The 19,656-nt window shown below is 41.3% G+C and overlaps 1 protein-coding gene across 1 annotated transcript in view; it reads right to left on the bottom strand.

Annotated features, from left to right (window-relative positions):
* Positions 1-11,304, bottom strand: part of LOC136885319 (ATP-binding cassette sub-family C member 4) — a 162,267-nt gene extending 150,963 nt beyond the window's left edge. The window contains exon 1 of the mRNA XM_068230294.1: positions 11,231-11,304. Within this exon, the coding sequence (XP_068086395.1) occupies positions 11,231-11,304 (74 nt within the window). The remainder of the gene's footprint in view (positions 1-11,230) is intronic.
* Positions 11,305-19,656: the final 8,352 nt, after the last annotated feature.

Raw genomic sequence — 19,656 nt, 5'->3', positions numbered from 1 at the left:
GTTTTGGTTACTGCATGTTACAGGCTGCATTACTCTGTGTTTCGTGTTGCACGTTTTGGTTACTGCATATTACAGGCTTTGCATCACTCTGTGTTTCGTGTTGTACGTTTTGGTTACTGCATATTACAGGCTTTGCATCACTCTGTGTTTCGTGTTGTACGTTTTGGTTACTGCATGTTACAGGCTTTGCATTACTCTGTGTTTCGTGTTGTACGTTTTGGTTACTGCATGTTACAGGCTGCATTACTCTGTGTTTCGTGTTGCACGTTTTGGTTACTGCATATTACAGGCTTTGCATCACTCTGTGTTTCGTGTTGTACGTTTTGGTTACTGCATGTTACAGGCTTTGCATTACTCTGTGTTTCGTGTTGTACGTTTTGGTTACTGCATGTTACAGGCTGCATTACTCTGTGTTTCGTGTTGCACGTTTTGGTTACTGCATATTACAGGCTTTGCATTACTCTGTGTTTCGTGTTGTACGTTTTGGTTACTGCATATTACAGGCTTTGCATCACTCTGTGTTTCGTGTTGTACGTTTTGGTTACTGCATGTTACAGGCTGCATTACTCTGTGTTTCGTGTTGCACGTTTTGGTTACTGCATATTACAGGCTGCATTACTCTGTGTTTCGTGTTGTACGTTTTGGTTACTGCATGTTACAGGCTTTGCATTACTCTGTGTTTCGTGTTGTACGTTTTGGTTACTGCATATTACAGGCTTTGCATCACTCTGTCCTTCGTGTTGTACGTTTTGGTTACTGCATATTACAGGCTTTGCATCACTCTGTGTTTCGTGTTGCACGTTTTGGTTACTGCATATTACAGGCTTTGCATTACTCTGTGTTTCGTGTTGTACATTTTGGTTACTGCATATTACAGGCTGCATTACTCTGTGTTTCGTGTTGTACGTTTTGGTTACTGCATGTTACAGGCTTTGCATTACTCTGTCCTTCGTGTTGCACGTTTTGGTTACTGCATATTACAGGCTTTGCATTACTCTGTGTTTCGTGTTGTACGTTTTGGTTACTGCATGTTACAGGCTGCATTACTCTGTGTTTCGTGTTGTACGTTTTGGTTACTGCATATTACAGGCTTTGCATCACTCTGTGTTTCGTGTTGCACGTTTTGGTTACTGCATATTACAGGCTTTGCATTACTCTGTGTTTCGTGTTGTACATTTTGGTTACTGCATATTACAGGCTGCATTACTCTGTGTTTCGTGTTGTACGTTTTGGTTACTGCATATTACAGGCTTTGCATCACTCTGTGTTTCGTGTTGTACGTTTTGGTTACTGCATATTACAGGCTTTGCATCACTCTGTGTTTCGTGTTGTACGTTTTGGTTACTGCATATTACAGGCTTTGCATTACTCTGTGTTTCGTGTTGTACGTTTTGGTTACTGCATATTACAGGCTTTGCATCACTCTGTGTTTCGTGTTGTACGTTTTGGTTACTGCATATTACAGGCTTTGCATCACTCTGTGTTTCGTGTTGTACGTTTTGGTTACTGCATATTACAGGCTTTGCATTACTCTGTGTTTCGTGTTGTACGTTTTGGTTACTGCATATTACAGGCTTTGCATCACTCTGTGTTTCGTGTTGTACGTTTTGGTTACTGCATATTACAGGCTTTGCATCACTCTGTCCTTCGTGTTGTACGTTTTGGTTACTGCATATTACAGGCTTTGCATCACTCTGTGTTTCGTGTTGTACGTTTTGGTTACTACATATTACAGGCTTTGCATCACTCTGTCCTTCGTGTTGTACGTTTTGGTTACTGCATATTACAGGCTTTGCATCACTCTGTGTTTTTTGGTTACTGCATATTACAGGCTTTGCATTACTCTGTGTTTCGTGTTGTACGTTTTGGTTACTGCATATTACAGGCTTTGCATCACTCTGTGTTTCGTGTTGTACGTTTTGGTTACTGCATATTACAGGCTTTGCATTACTCTGTGTTTCGTGTTGTACGTTTTGGTTACTGCATATTACAGGCTTTGCATTACTCTGTCCTTCGTGTTGTACATTTTGGTTACTGCATATTACAGGCTTTGCATCACTCTGTCCTTCGTGTTGTACATTTTGGTTACTGCATATTACAGGCTTTGCATTACTCCGTCCTTCGTGTTGTACGTTTTGGTTACTGCATATTACAGGCTTTGCATCACTCTGTGTTTCGTGTTGCACGTTTTGGTTACTGCATATTACAGGCTTTGCATCACTCTGTCCTTCGTGTTGTACATTTTGGTTACTGCATATTACAGGCTTTGCATTACTCTGTCCTTCGTGTTGTACATTTTGGTTACTGCATATTACAGGCTTTGCATCACTCTGTCCTTCGTGTTGTACGTTTTGGTTACTGCATATTACAGGCTGCATTACTCCGTCCTTCGTGTTGTACGTTTTGGTTACTGCATATTACAGGCTTTGCATCACTCTGTGTTTCGTGTTGCACGTTTTGGTTACTGCATATTACAGGCTTTGCATCACTCTGTGTTTCGTGTTGTACGTTTTGGTTACTGCATGTTACAGGCTGCATTACTCTGTGTTTCGTGTTGTACGTTTTGGTTACTGCATGTTACAGGCTGCATTACTCTGTGTTTCGTGTTGTACGTTTTGGTTACTGCATATTACAGGCTTTGCATCACTCTGTGTTTCGTGTTGCACGTTTTGGTTACTGCATATTACAGGCTTTGCATCACTCTGTGTTTCGTGTTGTACGTTTTGGTTACTGCATGTTACAGGCTGCATTACTCTGTGTTTCGTGTTGTACGTTTTGGTTACTGCATGTTACAGGCTGCATTACTCTGTGTTTCGTGTTGTACGTTTTGGTTACTGCATATTACAGGCTTTGCATCACTCTGTCCTTCGTGTTGTATATTTTGGTTACTGCATATTACAGGCTTTGCATCACTCTGTGTTTCGTGTTGTACGTTTTGGTTACTGCATGTTACAGGCTTTGCATCACTCTGTGTTTCGTGTTGTACGTTTTGGTTACTGCATATTACAGGCTTTGCATTACTCTGTGTTTCGTGTTGTACGTTTTGGTTACTGCATATTACAGGCTGCATTACTCTGTCCTTCGTGTTGTACGTTTTGGTTACTGCATATTACAGGCTTTGCATCACTCTGTCCTTCGTGTTGTATATTTTGGTTACTGCATGTTACAGGCTTTGCATCACTCTGTCCTTCGTGTTGTACATTTTGGTTACTGCATGTTACAGGCTGCATTACTCTGTCCTTCGTGTTGTACGTTTTGGTTACTGCATATTACAGGCTTTGCATTACTCTGTGTTTCGTGTTGCACGTTTTGGTTACTGCATATTACAGGCTTTGCATTACTCTGTCCTTCGTGTTGTACGTTTTGGTTACTGCATATTACAGGCTTTGCATTACTCTGTGTTTCGTGTTGTACATTTTGGTTACTGCATATTACAGGCTGCATTACTCTGTGTTTCGTGTTGTACATTTTGGTTACTGCATATTACAGGCTTTGCATCACTCTGTGTTTCGTGTTGTACGTTTTGGTTATTGCATATTACAGGCTTTGCATCACTCTGTGTTTCGTGTTGTACGTTTTGGTTACTACATATTACAGGCTGCATTACTCTGTGTTTCGTGTTGTACATTTTGGTTACTGCATATTACAGGCTGCATTACTCTGTGTTTCGTGTTGTACATTTTGGTTACTGCATATTACAGGCTTTGCATCACTCTGTGTTTCGTGTTGTACGTTTTGGTTACTACATGTTACAGGCTTTGCATCACTCTGTCCTTCGTGTTGTATATTTTGGTTACTGCATATTACAGGCTTTGCATCACTCTGTGTTTCGTGTTGTACGTTTTGGTTACTACATATTACAGGCTTTGCATCACTCTGTCCTTCGTGTTGTATATTTTGGTTACTGCATGTTACAGGCTTTGCATCACTCTGTGTTTCGTGTTGTACGTTTTGGTTACTACATATTACAGGCTTTGCATCACTCTGTGTTTCGTGTTGTATATTTTGGTTACTACATATTACAGGCTGCATTACTCTGTCCTTCGTGTTGTACGTTTTGGTTACTGCATATTACAGGCTTTGCATCACTCTGTCCTTCGTGTTGTATATTTTGGTTACTGCATATTACAGGCTTTGCATTACTCTGTGTTTCGTGTTGTACGTTTTGGTTACTACATATTACAGGCTTTGCATCACTCTGTCCTTCGTGTTGTATATTTTGGTTACTGCATATTACAGGCTGCATTACTCTGTGTTTCGTGTTGTACATTTTGGTTACTACATATTACAGGCTGCATTACTCTGTGTTTCGTGTTGTATATTTTGGTTACTGCATATTACAGGCTTTGCATCACTCTGTGTTTCGTGTTGTACATTTTGGTTACTGCATATTACAGGCTTTGCATCACTCTGTGTTTCGTGTTGTACATTTTGGTTACTGCATATTACAGGCTTTGCATTACTCTGTGTTTCGTGTTGTACGTTTTGGTTACTGCATATTACAGGCTGCATTACTCTGTCCTTCGTGTTGTATATTTTGGTTACTACATATTACAGGCTTTGCATTACTCTGTGTTTTTTGTTGCACGTTTTGGTTATTGCATGTTCCTTCTCAATGATATAAAGGCATTTTCAGGGACAACAAGGTTGATTGGTGTAACAAATCGTAATTAAAGAAATATACACTCTCTCAATCACCCCCACTCAATTTAATGTTATATATTTATTTCGATATATGTCCGACTCGTCGGCTGAACGGTCAGCGTACTGGCCTTCGGTTCAGAGGGTCCCGGGTTCGATTCCCGGCCGGGTCGGGGATTTTAACCTTAATTGGTTAATTCCAATGGCACGGGGGCTGGGTGTATGTGTTGTCTTCATCATCATTTCATCCTCATCACGACGCGCAGGTCGCCTACGGGAGTCAAATAGAAAGACCTGCACCTGGCGAGCCGAACCCGTCCTGGGATATCCTGGCACTAAAAGCCATACGACATTTCATTTCGATATATTCATTACTATAACCGTATTCTTCGGCGTTTGTCGGACTGAAGAGAAACCACGCTGTAATAATACACAAAAGCAAACATATTACATGTACTGCTGCCGTTAAGTCAATAAGAATACAAAAAAGCTAAGGCTGCAAACCGTATGACATTCGTGACAAGGCAAGTTTAGGTTACATTAAATTAAGTTAATAACGACATTTCTTTCTATTTCAACTGAACTGATCTTTATAGAGGAAGTAAGTTACTATCGGAGTTCTTTTAGGTCCTAGTTGAATTCTATACATACGAAATGGACGAATATGCAGTGCTCGTCATTTCACACCAACTACGTTAATAAATGCATTATTCGAACTTGCCACCATTCTACTTACCTGGTATTACCCGAACAGTTTTACAATCCTACAGAAAAAAGAAAATATGCTTTACTTATACCCGCAAATGTAACACTAGTGATTTTCACAACACGGCAGTGGCAGGAAGTACATTTCGCATGTCACGAAAAAAAGAAGAAAAAAGAACATGACTGTATAGTGCCAACGTGCAAGATTAACAGTATAACTGTAAGACGTCGTATCGGCAAGGAGGGTCCCTAAACTGTATGGTTAGCAACAGTGGATCGAACGTAACAGTTAGAAATAACTATAAATGACTACCTTCAGTATTGACAGAGGAGAAAGAGTATATACGCTTATATGGCGAGGAATATCAGCATTAGATAAACAAGATGACATGTCTGCTGGATGACAATTCTACATTGCAGGAAATTCATTGTCGCGGAAAGCGACTGATTGCTATTTCTCTTCTAACCACATCCTTCCTTCTCTAACAGCTGTTACGAAGGAAACAGACGTATGTTTCTGTCGCCAAGTCCTTCACTGGCATTGTCCGGCTTCCTCCGTTTCATCGACTGAAAACACTCACCCGCCTGCACTGTAGTCACGTCCTAATTTGCTTGCTAGTTGCTTTACGTCGCACCGACACAGATAGGTCTTATGGCGACGATGGGGCAGGAAAGGGGTAGGAGTGGGAAGGAAGCGGCCGTGGCCTTAATTAAGGTACAGACCCAGCATTTGCCTGGTGTGAAAATGGGAAACCACGGAAAACCATTTTCAGGGCTGCCGACAGTGGGGTTCGAACCTACTATCTCCCGAATACTGGATACTGGCCGCACTTAAGCGACTGCAGCTATCGAGCTCGGTCGTCCTAGTTTGTGAACCATAGACAACGGCTGAGTGGTACTCAGGGTCGGGATACCAGTAGCTATGGAACAGGAGTAGGTATTTCCCACATATTCTGAGCGATGGCCCTCAGTTGGCTAGGACTATGCAATCAACCGGTGGTCCCTAACCTGCTAGAGCAGAGATGATCACTGCTTAGTGGGACTCTGAGTAAGTAGGGTAGCGTCCTGCTTCACATAATTTACAAAAGTAACAGAGTCCCACTTCGTGATGATGATGTTGCTTGTTGTTTAAAAGGGCCTAACATCTAGATCATCGGCTCTTAATGGTACGAAATGAGACGAAATGAAATGACAAATTAAAATCCCCAAAAACATCCACTGACCACAATTCAAAACGCGAGGACGAAGAATGAATCGATGGATGGATATGAATTTAAAACGATCAGTGGAACCGACCCACAGTGCCTCACGTGCACAGAAGCTGGCGTAAAACAATAGTATTACTGACCAAGGGACTGCTTCTAAGGCACAATACTGAATCGATGATACTTTTAGTCAAAGGGGGTCCAATATCCAAGTCAACGGCCCCTCACAATGGTACTTATCGCTAGGAAAGTAGAACCAGGTATTTGTCATGTAGCGGTACTAATCAAGAGTAGCGTAGACTCGCGGTATTCCACACATTATGGTACTACTCACAGGTAAGGAAATTCGCACATGTATTACAGACCGCTGTTTCGCACATTGCGGCGCCATTTACAGGCGACGCAAACCTATAGTGTTCATCACATAAGGGTACTAACCACAGGGACTCGTACTATCCCGTGGTGTCGCTCATATAGTGGTACTAATCACAGGTACTGTAAAAGCCGTCTAGCCCTCGTTTGCTGCTAATCACAAACCTATTTGGTACCCAACATTGTGGTACTACGCGCATGTAAAAGCGACTGGTGGTACTAATCACAAGTAGTTTCATGGTTCTAATTTGATCATCCCTTGGTCGCCCCTTTTAGTCGCCTCTTACGACAGGCAGAGGATACCATGGGTGAATTCTTCGTCTGCGTCCCCCATCCACAGTCGGGTGGTTGTGTGTTTGGTCCGCGAGAGGTATTTTATTTCCCTCAAGTCCGCCGGCAAGCCGGTTAGGCCCCCCCCCCCTTTCCGGCACCTGGGAGTATCACCTCTCCCCCTGCTACGCCAGTGTAGTAGGTTCGTGGGAGTCCCACTTCCATTTGAGAGAATTGTGGCCGCATTTAGTAAATTCACAGACGCTTGCAGACTGAACGCTGAAAGGCATAACAGTCAATAATGAAGATGTTTTTTATTATTATTATTATTATTATTATTATTATTATTATTATTATTATTATTATTATTATTATTCCGTTAAGGTCTTCTAAGTACCACGAGACAATTTCGATGCTTCATCCTATGTTGTTCCTTGTTCCTCCTCCAGCACTCTGTCTGATCACTATCCTTCTCTTTTCTCTCCTCAGACCATTTTGAGCCTGTTTTCTTTCCCTCCCGACCTTGGATTCCTTCCATTATGAACACTTTCTAAACATCTCTCTCTCTCTCTGTTGCTTCTTCTTCTTCTTCCCTTGTGTTGTTTCTTTCCAAATCTTGCTTGACTTCATGAATCCAGGTTCTTGTTGACTTCTTGCTCCAAAGATATTTGGTGATCTGTTTGGTTAACCTGTTGTCATCCATTCTGTGTGATGATGATTGTGATTATTATTATTATTATTATTATTATTATTATTATTATTATTATTATTATTTCTTAATCCGTTTAACGTCCAGGGTTGGTTTTTCCCTCGGACTCAGAGAGGGATCCTACCTCTAACGCCTTAAGAGCAATGTCCTGGAGCGTGAGACTTTGGGTCGGGGGATACAACTAGGGTAGAGAGCTAGTGCCTCGCCCAGGCGGCCTCACCTGTTATGCTGAACAGGGACCTTGTGCGGGATGGGAAAATCGGAAGAGATAGACAAAGAGGGAAGGAAGCAGCCGTAGTCTTAAGTTAGGTACCATTCTTTCATTTGCCTGGAGGAGAAGTGGGAAACCACGAAAAATCACTTCAAGGATGGCTGAATTGGGAATCGAACCCCCTCCTCTACTCAATTGACCTCCTCGTACCACTTTTTAAATTTCGTGGTAGAGCTGGGAATCGAACCAGGGCCTCCGGGGGTGGCAACTAATCATACTAACCACTGAACCACAGAGACGAACTATGTCCATTCATAGAGCGCATCCCCCTGTGGGTGGGGGCGGTAGAATAACGCCCACGGTATCCCCTGCCTGTAATAAGAGGCGACTAAAAGGGGCCCAATGGGCTCTCTACTTTGGAGCGTGGTTTGGCGACCACGGGGCCCTTAGCTGAGTCCTGGCATTGCTTCCACTTGTGCCAGGCTCCTCACTTTCATCTATCCTATCCGACCTCCCTTGGTCAACTCTTGTCCTTTTCCGACCCCGACGCTATTAGATTTGCGAGGGCTAGGGAGTCTTTCATTTTCACGCCCTTCGTGGCCCTTGTCTTTCTTTGACCGACATCTTCATTTTTCGAAGTGTCGGATCCCTTCCATGTTTTCCCTCTGATTAGTGTTATATAGAGGATGGTTGCCTAGTTGTACTTCCTCTTAAAACAATAATCACCACCACCACCTCATAGAGCGCATTGGAACTTGTTCATTGGCTTGATGACTTTCGCCTTCCTATTCTTCCAAAATCTCATCATGAACTCACTGTGTTGCCTCTTCTGACTACTTTGTACCAGTCCTGCTGCTAGTTTTCTCCACAAATGTGTGTTTATTTACTGAAGCCCTGAAGACTTCGCGATTTCTAATAATAATAATAATAATAATAATAATAATAATAATAATAATAATAATAACCGAGCTCGATAGCTGCAGTCGCTTAAGTGCGACCAGTATCCAGTATTCGGGAGATAGGTGGTTCGAACCCCACTGTCGGCAGCCCCTGAAGATGGTTTTCCGTGGTTTCCCATTTTCACACCAGGAAAATGCTGGGGCTGTACCTTAATTAAGGCCACGGCTGCTTCCTTCCCAGTCCTAGCCCTTTCCTGTCCCATCGTCGCCATAAGACCTATCTGTGTCGGTGCGACGTAAAGCCAATAGCAAAATAATAATAATAATAATATTTTCACGTCCCACTAACAACTTCTGAAGGTTTTCGGAGACGCCAAGGTGCCGGAATCTTGTCCCGCAGGAGTTCTTTTACGCGCTAGTAAATCTACCGACACGAGATTGATGTGTGTGAGCACGTTTAAATACCACCGGACTGAGCCAGTATCGAACCTGCCAAGTTTGGTTCAGGAGGCCAGCGCCTCAACCGTTTGAGCTACTGAGCCCGGCTCGCTATTTCTCATGATGTCTTCCCTGATGTTCAATTCATTTAGGTCCCCTCTTGTTTCCTCCAGCCAGTTTATTCTCTTGTTTGCGGATTTATATTGAATAATCTTCTTGCTCCATTCTAAAAATCTGTCCAAAAAATGAAACGCCTCCTCCATAAAGTATTGATGAAACTATCTGTGTGACTATAAAGGTCTGCAGTTCGCCTTTCGTCCAAATTATTATTATTATTATTATTATTATTATTATTATTATTATTATTATTATTATTATTATTATTATTATTATTGTTATTGTCAACATCAGCCAGGTACTTTTAACCCCCGAGTGGTCGCTATATAAGATTTTCTCTCACATTATTTTGTATTGCGAGATTACTTCTCAGTGATGCAAGGGAGGTGACTGTTCCCTCTGCTAATTGAGTTTATAACCGTCGTCAGTCGCGTTGGTGTCATGTTCAAGTCGAGAAGGAAGCTTTAAAACGGCGTTAGTATTTGACTCAAGTCACGTTCGAAACGTCCACCATTTGCAGTTAAGACCTACTTATAAATGAGCCTTCAAAAATTATGAGTCGAGGAAGAAAGCTGAGTAATAAGCGCTGTTAGAAACTCCAGCTAACTCAAGTGTTAAAGAGAAAACCTATTGTACTTTATTCTTGCATTCGTATTGCGTCTGTCAGAAAGTTCTGTATTAACTACTTTTTACGGTTTTCACAGATGCCGAGGTGCCGAAATTTTGTCCCACGGGAGTTATTTTACATGCTAGTAAATCTACGGCTGACGTATCGAAGCACCTACAAATACAATTGGTCGAACCTGCCAATTTGCCAGTGCCTTAACCGCCTGAGCCATTCAGCTCGGCACTCTTGTGTTACGTATTGAAATGTGACTGAACTAATGACTAATTTTCATTAAGGAGTAATTTGTTTCTGTAATATACGGATAATGATTTCTTTTTTTTAAATCCAAAATGTATAACGCAGTCTTTACGTCTCATTTCCGTAATTCATTTCAGTCTTACGCCCCGAAAAATTGTGGAAGATATATTTATTTTAAATGAAGTTTAATGTGAGAGAAATTCTCACGTGCGACCACTCGCGGGTTAAAACCTGTCATTCAGAGAAATTTGATCGAGGAGGCACATCAAACTTTTAACTTAGTATGAGTGACGGGGAAGGGAGTACAATCTCAGAAAAGCTTGAGAACATCACAACTTGCTTTACGTCACACAGACACAGATAGGTCTTATAGTGACGATGGGATAGGAAAGGGCTAGGAGTGGGAAGAAAGCGACCGTGACCTTAAGGTACAGCCCGTCATTTGACTCTGGTGTGAAAATGGGAAATCACGGAAAACCATCTTCAGGGCTGTCGATAGTGGGGTTCGAACCCACTATCTCCCGACTGCAATCTAATAGCTACGGCTTGAGAAAATCTCTTGTAGGCTATACTACCAACCCTGAAACATCACAATGAAAATGAATGCACGGACAGACGCTACAGTAAGATGAATCAGCATTCTCAGGGTTCAACGTATCAGCTGCCACAAACCACATGGCATTCAGGATACAGTGCCAGCATGTGTAAACCCTTTTTGACTGGCAGAAAAAAAAAAAACATGAAGGGAAACAACTTGATAAACACAGTGTGTCCTAATTATAAAGTAGAGCTACTTACCAGAAGATGAGGACAGACAGTGGATTAGCCTTGGCCCTCGGATTGGGATTATCTTGTTTCTTGGTGTTATCCATTTTTAAAGAACAGTGTTAAGATGTAACAAATTTAGCACACAGGTACACAAACAGCTTTCTTCACACACAGAATCACTTCCTACTGTACCGCTACACTGACTGTATAATAAGCAAAATGTTTATCAGGCTGTAGAAATCTTGCTTCAGTAAAAAAATGTAATTAATCCTTGACGAAAGTCTTGAAGGCAATACGGTATGAATATCACAAGCGAAAATGAACCACTCGTTGATTTGGGTTATGTTGTGTCAAACTTAAGTCCCTTTAGATAATAATTAATAAAGCATCTGTGAAGGCTTTATTCTGCAGACAAAAACGTTACCTAAAGCAACTACTTTTTACAGCGTTCAAGATTAATTCTTAAAAAATACTTTCAAAAATACACAGCCAGTACCTTTGTATATTTTAAAAGAAATATTAATCGCAAAATATAGAATCTACTGTATAAATTACAAGAAGTAAACACTGATACAAAGTTAAGAGATCACACGTCTTTTTTAAATGTCTTCTTATTTACAGGTTAAAGATTTCTCTGTCGGAATGCTGCACAGTGGATAATTAGTATAGATGTTATCCCATGGCTACTTAGCGGAAGTGAGCCAACGAAAAACAGAAGCGACAAAATAATGTTTTGTCCTGTGTGCGTTAAACTCCACACTACCTGGAACACACCGACATCATTCCCCACGCGGCGGCTTTCAACTCAACTCTCAAAGAGAATCTTCTGCTGCTCGCACACTCCCTTCCCTTGCTCGCTGGACTACATCGCAGATGCCAGTTCTGTCCACTGGAAGCGCTGTGATCTCTGATCACACTGACCTTGCCTCTGGCGCATTTCTGATGGCTGTCCTCGCGGGATCACGAGTTCATTGTCGGGTCGATAAGTTGGCCTAGTTCTTTAATTAACTATGGTTTTTTTTTTCCTTCAAAATATTTGATCTCCTCAAAGACATAAAGGATGCTGCATCAAAAGGTACATTTGAAACTACTTACCAGCAGAATCTCCTGAAGTGCTTTTCGCAATTCTGTCTGAGTGAAACGAGTGATTATGTGTGAAAATGATGATATGAGATCAATGTACACTTACAGAGAATGCAAAGTTTGGTATGCCATAGAGAGGGGCTAACTTAAAAAAAAAAAAAATTAAAAAAAACTGGGCTAAATGAAAAAAAAATCCGAAGAAAAGCAGCTCGATTTCTTCTGGGTGATGTCCGGCATGAGGGTAGCGTTACAAGAATGCTGCAAAGTTTGGGCTGGGAAGACTTGGGAGAAAGGAGACGAGCTGCTCGACTAAGTGGTATGTTCCGAGCTGTAAGTGGAGAGATAGCATGGAATGACATTAGTAGACGAATTTGAGTGGTGTATTTAAAAGTGGAAAAGATCACAATATGAAGGTAAAGATGGAATTCAAGAGGACAAATTGGGGCAAATATTCGTTTATAGGAAGAGGAGTTAGGGATTGGAATAACTGACCACGGAAGATGTTCAATAAATTTCCAATTTCTTTGCTATCATTTAAGAAAAGGCTACGAAAATAACAGATGGGGAATCTGCTACCTCGGCGACTGCCCTAAATGCAGATCAGTAGTGAGTGAGTAAAAAAAAAAAAAATACCACAAAGCAAAAACAATGAGTAATTGGGACACTTTACTTCCGTAATGATGAAATTTCCCAAATTTAATTTAAGGAAATTGTTATGGTATAGTAAACGCTAGTTAAGGTAATTTGATATTTGTTTCACCACAAAATTCCGTTACATAATGTTTAAAGTACTGCATCAACGTTACTAAGTATAGTACGCGAACCTTTTCTTGAGCCCTAGTTCCCATTCCTAGCTAGCTGCGTATTAGCAGTTCACATCATTCAATATTTGACCAGTTAGAAATATCTAGCCTTCGTGGTTTTGACTTAAAGAGATCCTCAACATTTATTGCTCTTTCCTTATGGATGTTTGCTAATGCAAGGCCTTTTAAGCCAGTTCTCTCCCATTGTACTTCTAAGTTTTTAGCTTACGTAGGGCCGCTAAACTTCTATCTGCAGAGGCTGTTGTGACTGGCTGGGTGTCAAACGTTTGTAGCAATAGTCTAATACTGGGAAAGAAATCTCCATTACATAGAGCTAATATATGCAATGTTTAGGCCTACTATTTTTTCTTACTATCCTATAGTCACTATACTACTACTCATCCCTAGCCAACTTTTGTGACACAGCCTCCTTTTTAAATGTAGAAAATAAAAGCTGTTACGTATAATTTAATTAAATAAAAACAACTTCGCAAAATTCAAATTATACCGTAGGCGGGGGAGGGGGGGGCGCTAAATCCTCTATAACTTTTAGAATGAATCTGAATGTGTTTGAGCAGACTAATTTATTTTGAAGTTTATAGAGCATTTATGCGGAGATTTGGAAATGATAATATATTACATTGCTTAATACGAATCTTTAGTTAGTGTCAGAATGGGCAATTAGAAAATTATTTTAATGCTCCCTTCCTAAGGACCTCTAAAAAAACTCATGGCGGAACAGCACCGCAGGGCCATGGCCTACCCAGCGACCGCTGCTCAGCCCGAAGGCCTGCAGATTAAAAGGTGTCGTGTGGTCAGTAGGACGAGTCCTCTCGGCCGTTATTTTTGGTTTTCTAGACCGCGACCGCTATCTCACCGTCAGATAGCTCCTCAATTCTAATCACTTAGGCTGAGTGGACCACGAACCAGCCCTCAGATGCAGGTAAAAATCCCTGACCTGGCCGGGAATCGAACCTGGAGCCTCCGGGTATGAGGCAGCCACGCTACCCCCACACCTTTCGAAATATTTATTTATTTATTTATTTATTTATTTATTTATTTATTTATTTATTTATTTATTTATTTATTTATTCTTGATAGTGGCTTTACGTCGCGCCGACACAGATAGGTTTTATGATGACGATGGGATAGGAAAGGCCTAGGAGTTGGAAGGAAGCGGCCGTGGGCTTCAGTAAGGTACAGCCCCAGCATTTGCCTGGTGTGAAAATGGGCAACCACAGGAAACCATCTTCAGGGCTGCTGACAGTGGGATTCGAACCCACTATCTCCCGGATGCAAGCTCACAGTCGCGCGCCCCTAACCGCACGGCCAACTCACCCGGTAATTATTTATTACAGCATGCCCAGACATGTATCATATAAGAGATGTGGCTTTCAATAAGAGCACAGTAAACACCCCGCAGAAGTCCACGAGAGAATTTATACCTCAATCTACTAAGGATACCGTTCACCTAGAGCCACCGGCGAGTGCAGACGTACGGAGTGGAGGGTCCCTGGAGTGGGAGAAGGTAGTGTAAGTGAGGAGTGTTGGAAGTCAGCGAGGTGCTTACAGGCAATGATTGGTACAGAGCAGTACAGGGCGAGCATAGGTGGTTGGGAGGGAAGGAAGAAGAAAGAAGAAGTGAAGACAAGAAGATGCAGAATAGAACTGGATAAAATAGGATACTTTATACTTTCTGCAGCGGTGATTTTGATATTGCTTTGGATTGGGGGAGTAGAACTGAACCCAGGTCCGACTTACAGAGGAAATATGAGCTGGGAAGACATGGAAACAATCAGAAAAATCGTAACAGAGGTGGTAGCAGAGACATGTCCCCTCGAACAAATCAAGAACATGATCAAGGAACAAACGAGGGAGTTTGAAAAAATGAAGGGGTGGTTTCAGGAAAAGATAGAAGACACAGCTTCACAGGTGAGAAGAAATGGTGAAGAAGTTTCAGCATTAAGAGAGGAGATAGGGAGATTGCAAGAGGAGGTATCGAAACTGAAAGCCGACGTAGTTGTTAACACCCGAAGTCGCAGAAATAAATGCTTGTTTATATATGGAGTGCAAGAGGGTAAGAAGGAAGATAAGACGAGTATAGTTTATAAAGTAGTGGACTTAATTCAGGGTAAAATGAAAATAAATTTTAGTGAAGTGGACATTGATGATGTGACAAGAGTGGGAAGATTTAGAGGTAATAGGCCTATCAAAGTGCAATTATTTTCTACACTGATGGCTGATACAGTGGTGCGTAATGCAGGTAACGTGCAAGGAGAAAAAATATGGATAAGGAGGGACATAGGAGCTGAAGAGTGGAGGAATGAAAAAACTCTTAAAAAACACATGATACGAGCTAGGCAGCAAGGGTTGAATGCAGTCATCAGAGGACAGGAATTAGTGGTGACAGGCAACAGATGGAGGAGAGTATGGTCGGTGAATAGACTGATGGACCTAGAACGAAGGATGAAACAAGATGAGGAGGCTAAGAGAAGTGTAGTGAATAACGGGGATGACAAACGAGTGGAAGATAATAGGCAAGTGAAAGATAACGAGGGTAGAAGTGTAATTATAGGAAGTAGTACTGAAAAGTGTCAAGAGAGACAGAACGAGGTGCTAAGTGGAAGTATGAACAACGGTAAGGAAAGAGCAGTGGACGGGCAATGCAGGAGAGAGGCTGAAGATCAAAGGGGTGATGGGGGAAAGGAGAGTGAGCAACAAGAAGCGGAGAGAGCTGAGTGTAGTGGTGTAGTTAGACAAGATCAGGGTATAAAAGTAAGGCCAGTGTTAACCTATGAGTACCTCGATCAGAAGTTGGGTTGGAGCGCAGGGAGAGATAGAAGATATATTTGTAGAAGAAGTAGAGATGGAGGTACTGAGATTGCATTGGTGTAGGGTATAAATGCTGAGTGATGGCAGATGAGTGTGTGTTAGGGCTGAATTGAGGTGTTGGAAGTAGAGGTGGTATATGTTGAAATGTGGTGTTGGAAAGGTATGGAGATGTAGTTATGATATGTTATAGGGTTGAAATGTGGTGTTGGAGAAGTGGTGGTATAAGATGGTGGATGACAGTTTGTTGATATTTGGAGCTGGAGGAGTGATGGTAAATGTGGTGTTGGATAAGTGTTGTAATTTGGCTATTTGTAAATTTTGGTTTGGGGGAAGATGGAGTTTTTGGTAGGAAATTATGATGGATATTAGGATGAGTATGAGTGTATGGCAAATTGAGCAAATTATGATGTGTTATAGGGTTGAAATGTGGTGTTGGAGAAGTGGTGGTATAAGATGGTGGATGGCAGAAGGTGAGTGTATTTGTAGAAGAAGTAGAGATGGTGGTACTGAGATTGTATTGGTGTCTGGTATAAATGCTGAGTGATGGCAGATGAGTGTGTGTTAGGGCTGGATTGTGGTGTTGGAAGTAGAAGTGGTATATGTTGAAATGTGGTGTTGGAAAGGTATGGAGATGTAGTTATGATATGTTATAGGGTTGAAATGTGGTGTTGGAGAAGTGGTGGTATAAGGTGGTGGAAGGCAGAAGGTAAGTGCATTTGTGGAAGGAGTAGAGCTGGTATGCTGAAGTGTGGTGTTGGAAGTATTGGAGGCTTAGTATGATATGTTATAGGGTTGAGATGTGGTGTTGATAGCTATTTAATTTTTGGGGCTGGAAACAGGTGAGTTTATTATCATTTTGTATTGTATTGGTGACTGGTATAAATGCTGAGTGATGGCAGACGAGTGCGTGTTAGGGCTGAAATGTGGTGTTGGAAGTAGAGGTGGTATATGTTGAAATGTGGTGTTGGAAAGGTATGGAGATGTAGTAATGTAACTCGGCTATTTGTAAATTTTGGTTTGGTAGAAGATGGAGTCTTCAGTAGGTAATTATGACGGGTAGGATGAGTATGAGTGTATGGTAAATGTAAGTTATGATATGTTATAGGGTGGAAATGTGGTGTGAGAGAAGTGGTGGTATAAGATGGTGGATGGCAGAAGGTGAGTGTATTTGTGGAAGGAGTAGAGCTGGTATGAAGTATTAAATTATGATATGTTATAGGGTTGAAATGTGGTGTTGGAGAAGTGGTGGTACAAGATGGTGGATGGCAGAAGGTGAAGAAGAAGTAGAGGTGGTATATGAGGTAGGGTTGGTGTGGTATTGCTAAAATGGGTGTTGGAGTATTGCTGGCCAAAATTTTTGGAGGCGTGATTGGTATTTGTTATTCATTGTCGAAATTTCTGGAGATGAGAGGTAATTTTATTATGGGTGTTATGACGGAATGAAATGAAATGAAGCAATGTTAACGCAGATTGGTAAAAGTTGCGGTATGGTTGATTGGAACGCAATGACGGAATAGGATGGCCGGGTTGGTATGCAATCATGTAATGGCGGGTTTGGAATGCAACCTGGTAATGCTGCGCTTGCAGCTTATGCTGGAGTAGGTCAGGGAACAATAGAGGTGAAGAAAATGCTGAAGTAAGAAGGCTGAGTACGTGAGAGTGATAACAAGCATGGAGTTGTAACACCAGCAGTAGAATGTAAACATTGACCAGGCTGTTGTGAATTGATGTAGATGGAGTTGGTTCTAGTATAAAACCGGGACGGTATTGTTTATTTCATTTGATGTTATTTAGTATATAGGGGAGAGGGGTGGCTCAGGTTGGACTATTCTTATTAATTTTATTTGTTATTTATTACTATTATTGTGAACATGTATTCGGGGCTGAATGCCTGTTTTGTTCACTAATAAATACAATACAATACTAAGGATACCAATAACTGGAATTCAAGAGTACAAATTGGGGTAAATATTCGTTTACAACAAGAGGAGTTAGGGATTGGAATAATTTACCAAAGGAGATGTTCAATAGTCCGCCTCTGTGGTGTAGTAGTTAGCGTGATCAGTTGCCACCCCCGGAGGCCCGGGTTCAATTCCCGTCTCTGCCACGAAATTTGAAAAGTGGTACGAGGGCTGGAACGGAGTCCACTCAACCTCGGGAGGTCAACTGAGTAGAGGTGGGTTCGATTCCCAAGTGGTTTTCAGTGCTTTCCCACTTCTACTCCAGGCAAATGCCGGGATGATGCGTGACTTAAGGCCACGGGCGCTTCTTTCCCTCTTCCTTGTCGATCCCTTCCAATCTTCTCATCTCCCGCTAAGGCCCCTGTTCAGCATAGCACGTGAGGCAAGGCAACCTGGGGGAGGTACTAGTCCTCCTCCCCATTTGTAACCCCCGACCCGAAATTTCACGCTCCAAGACACTGCCCTTGAGGCGGTAGAGGTGGGATCCCTCGCTGAGTCCGAGGTAAAAACCAATCCTGGAGGGTAAACAGATTAAGAAGAAGAAGATGTTCAATAAATTTCCAAATTCTTTGCAATCATTTAAGAAAAGATTAGGTAAAAGGGAGATAGGGAATCTGCCACTTGGGCGACCGCCCTAAATGCAGATCATTGATTGATTGATTGATAAGCGTCACTTTATGAAAATACGGTATTTGATCGTGTTCTGTTTTGCTTGTGGTTCTGACGACAGTTACCAAGCAGATTCAAATTGAAGAACGTCTTCTTCTCAGCGTATGGGTGCACGAAAAGGAACGAACGGTTGAGACATATGATGAAATTAGGGAAAACGTTTTTTAATCGCATCATTAAAGAAGTTCTAACGTAGGCTAACCTTCGGAAACTGAAAATAAAGACCTTTGTTAATGGGTCTGTGTCAGATGCGTCACGCAGTGGAAGACCCAAGAAATATGACAACTGAACGCTTAAATGCATCATTGCTTCATTCACCAGGAAAATCGACAAGGAAGCTGTTGGCGAAAATGGACATTCCCAGAACCTCCATGCGTCATCGGATAAAGAATTATTATTTACAAGAAATATGTATATTTTTATTTTTAAAGGAAATTCCAAATACCAAATTTCACGTCTGTACCATCTTCAGTCTTTGAGATATCAATATCCTAATAAAAATAATTCAACCCCATTTGCAGTCATTCTTACACCCACCCAAGTGTTTTTCCTTCGAAAACAAAAAATACATGTTTCTTTATTTTAATAGAGATAAAAAAGCCTTTTTTCACTTCTGTAACATGTTAAGTTTTTGAGACATACTGTAGACATGCTCATTTTAATATTTCACACCCTTTTTAGTTCCCCTTAAGTGGAGTTTCCGAAAACAAATCACCTATTTTTCTTTACTTCTACAGGAGATTCCAAATACCAATTTTTACGTCTACGTCTGTAACATTTTACGTTTCTGAGATATACTGTAGATATAGTCTTTCTAGAAACTCACCCTAATTTTCACTCTTGTTTAACCCCCATTAATAGGATTTTCCAAAAACAAAAAATACATGTTTCTTTATTTTTAAAGGTGATTCCAAAAATCAATTTTCAGGTCTGTAATATCTTCAGTTTCTGAGATATAAGTATCCTCATTAAAGGCATTGAACCCATTTTCACCCTTTCTCATCGCTCCTAGTGGGATTTTCCGAAAACAAAAAAATACTTGTTTCTTTATATTTAAAGATTCTAAATACCAACTTTTACATCTGTAAACTTTGAGATATATATACAG

This window comes from Anabrus simplex, chromosome 14 (assembly GCF_040414725.1).
Source record: "Anabrus simplex isolate iqAnaSimp1 chromosome 14, ASM4041472v1, whole genome shotgun sequence".
In the NCBI taxonomy this organism is placed as follows: Eukaryota; Metazoa; Arthropoda; class Insecta; order Orthoptera; family Tettigoniidae; genus Anabrus; species Anabrus simplex.
The sequence above is the reverse complement of the archived record's forward strand: the minus strand, read 5'-3'. Positions and strand labels throughout refer to the sequence as shown.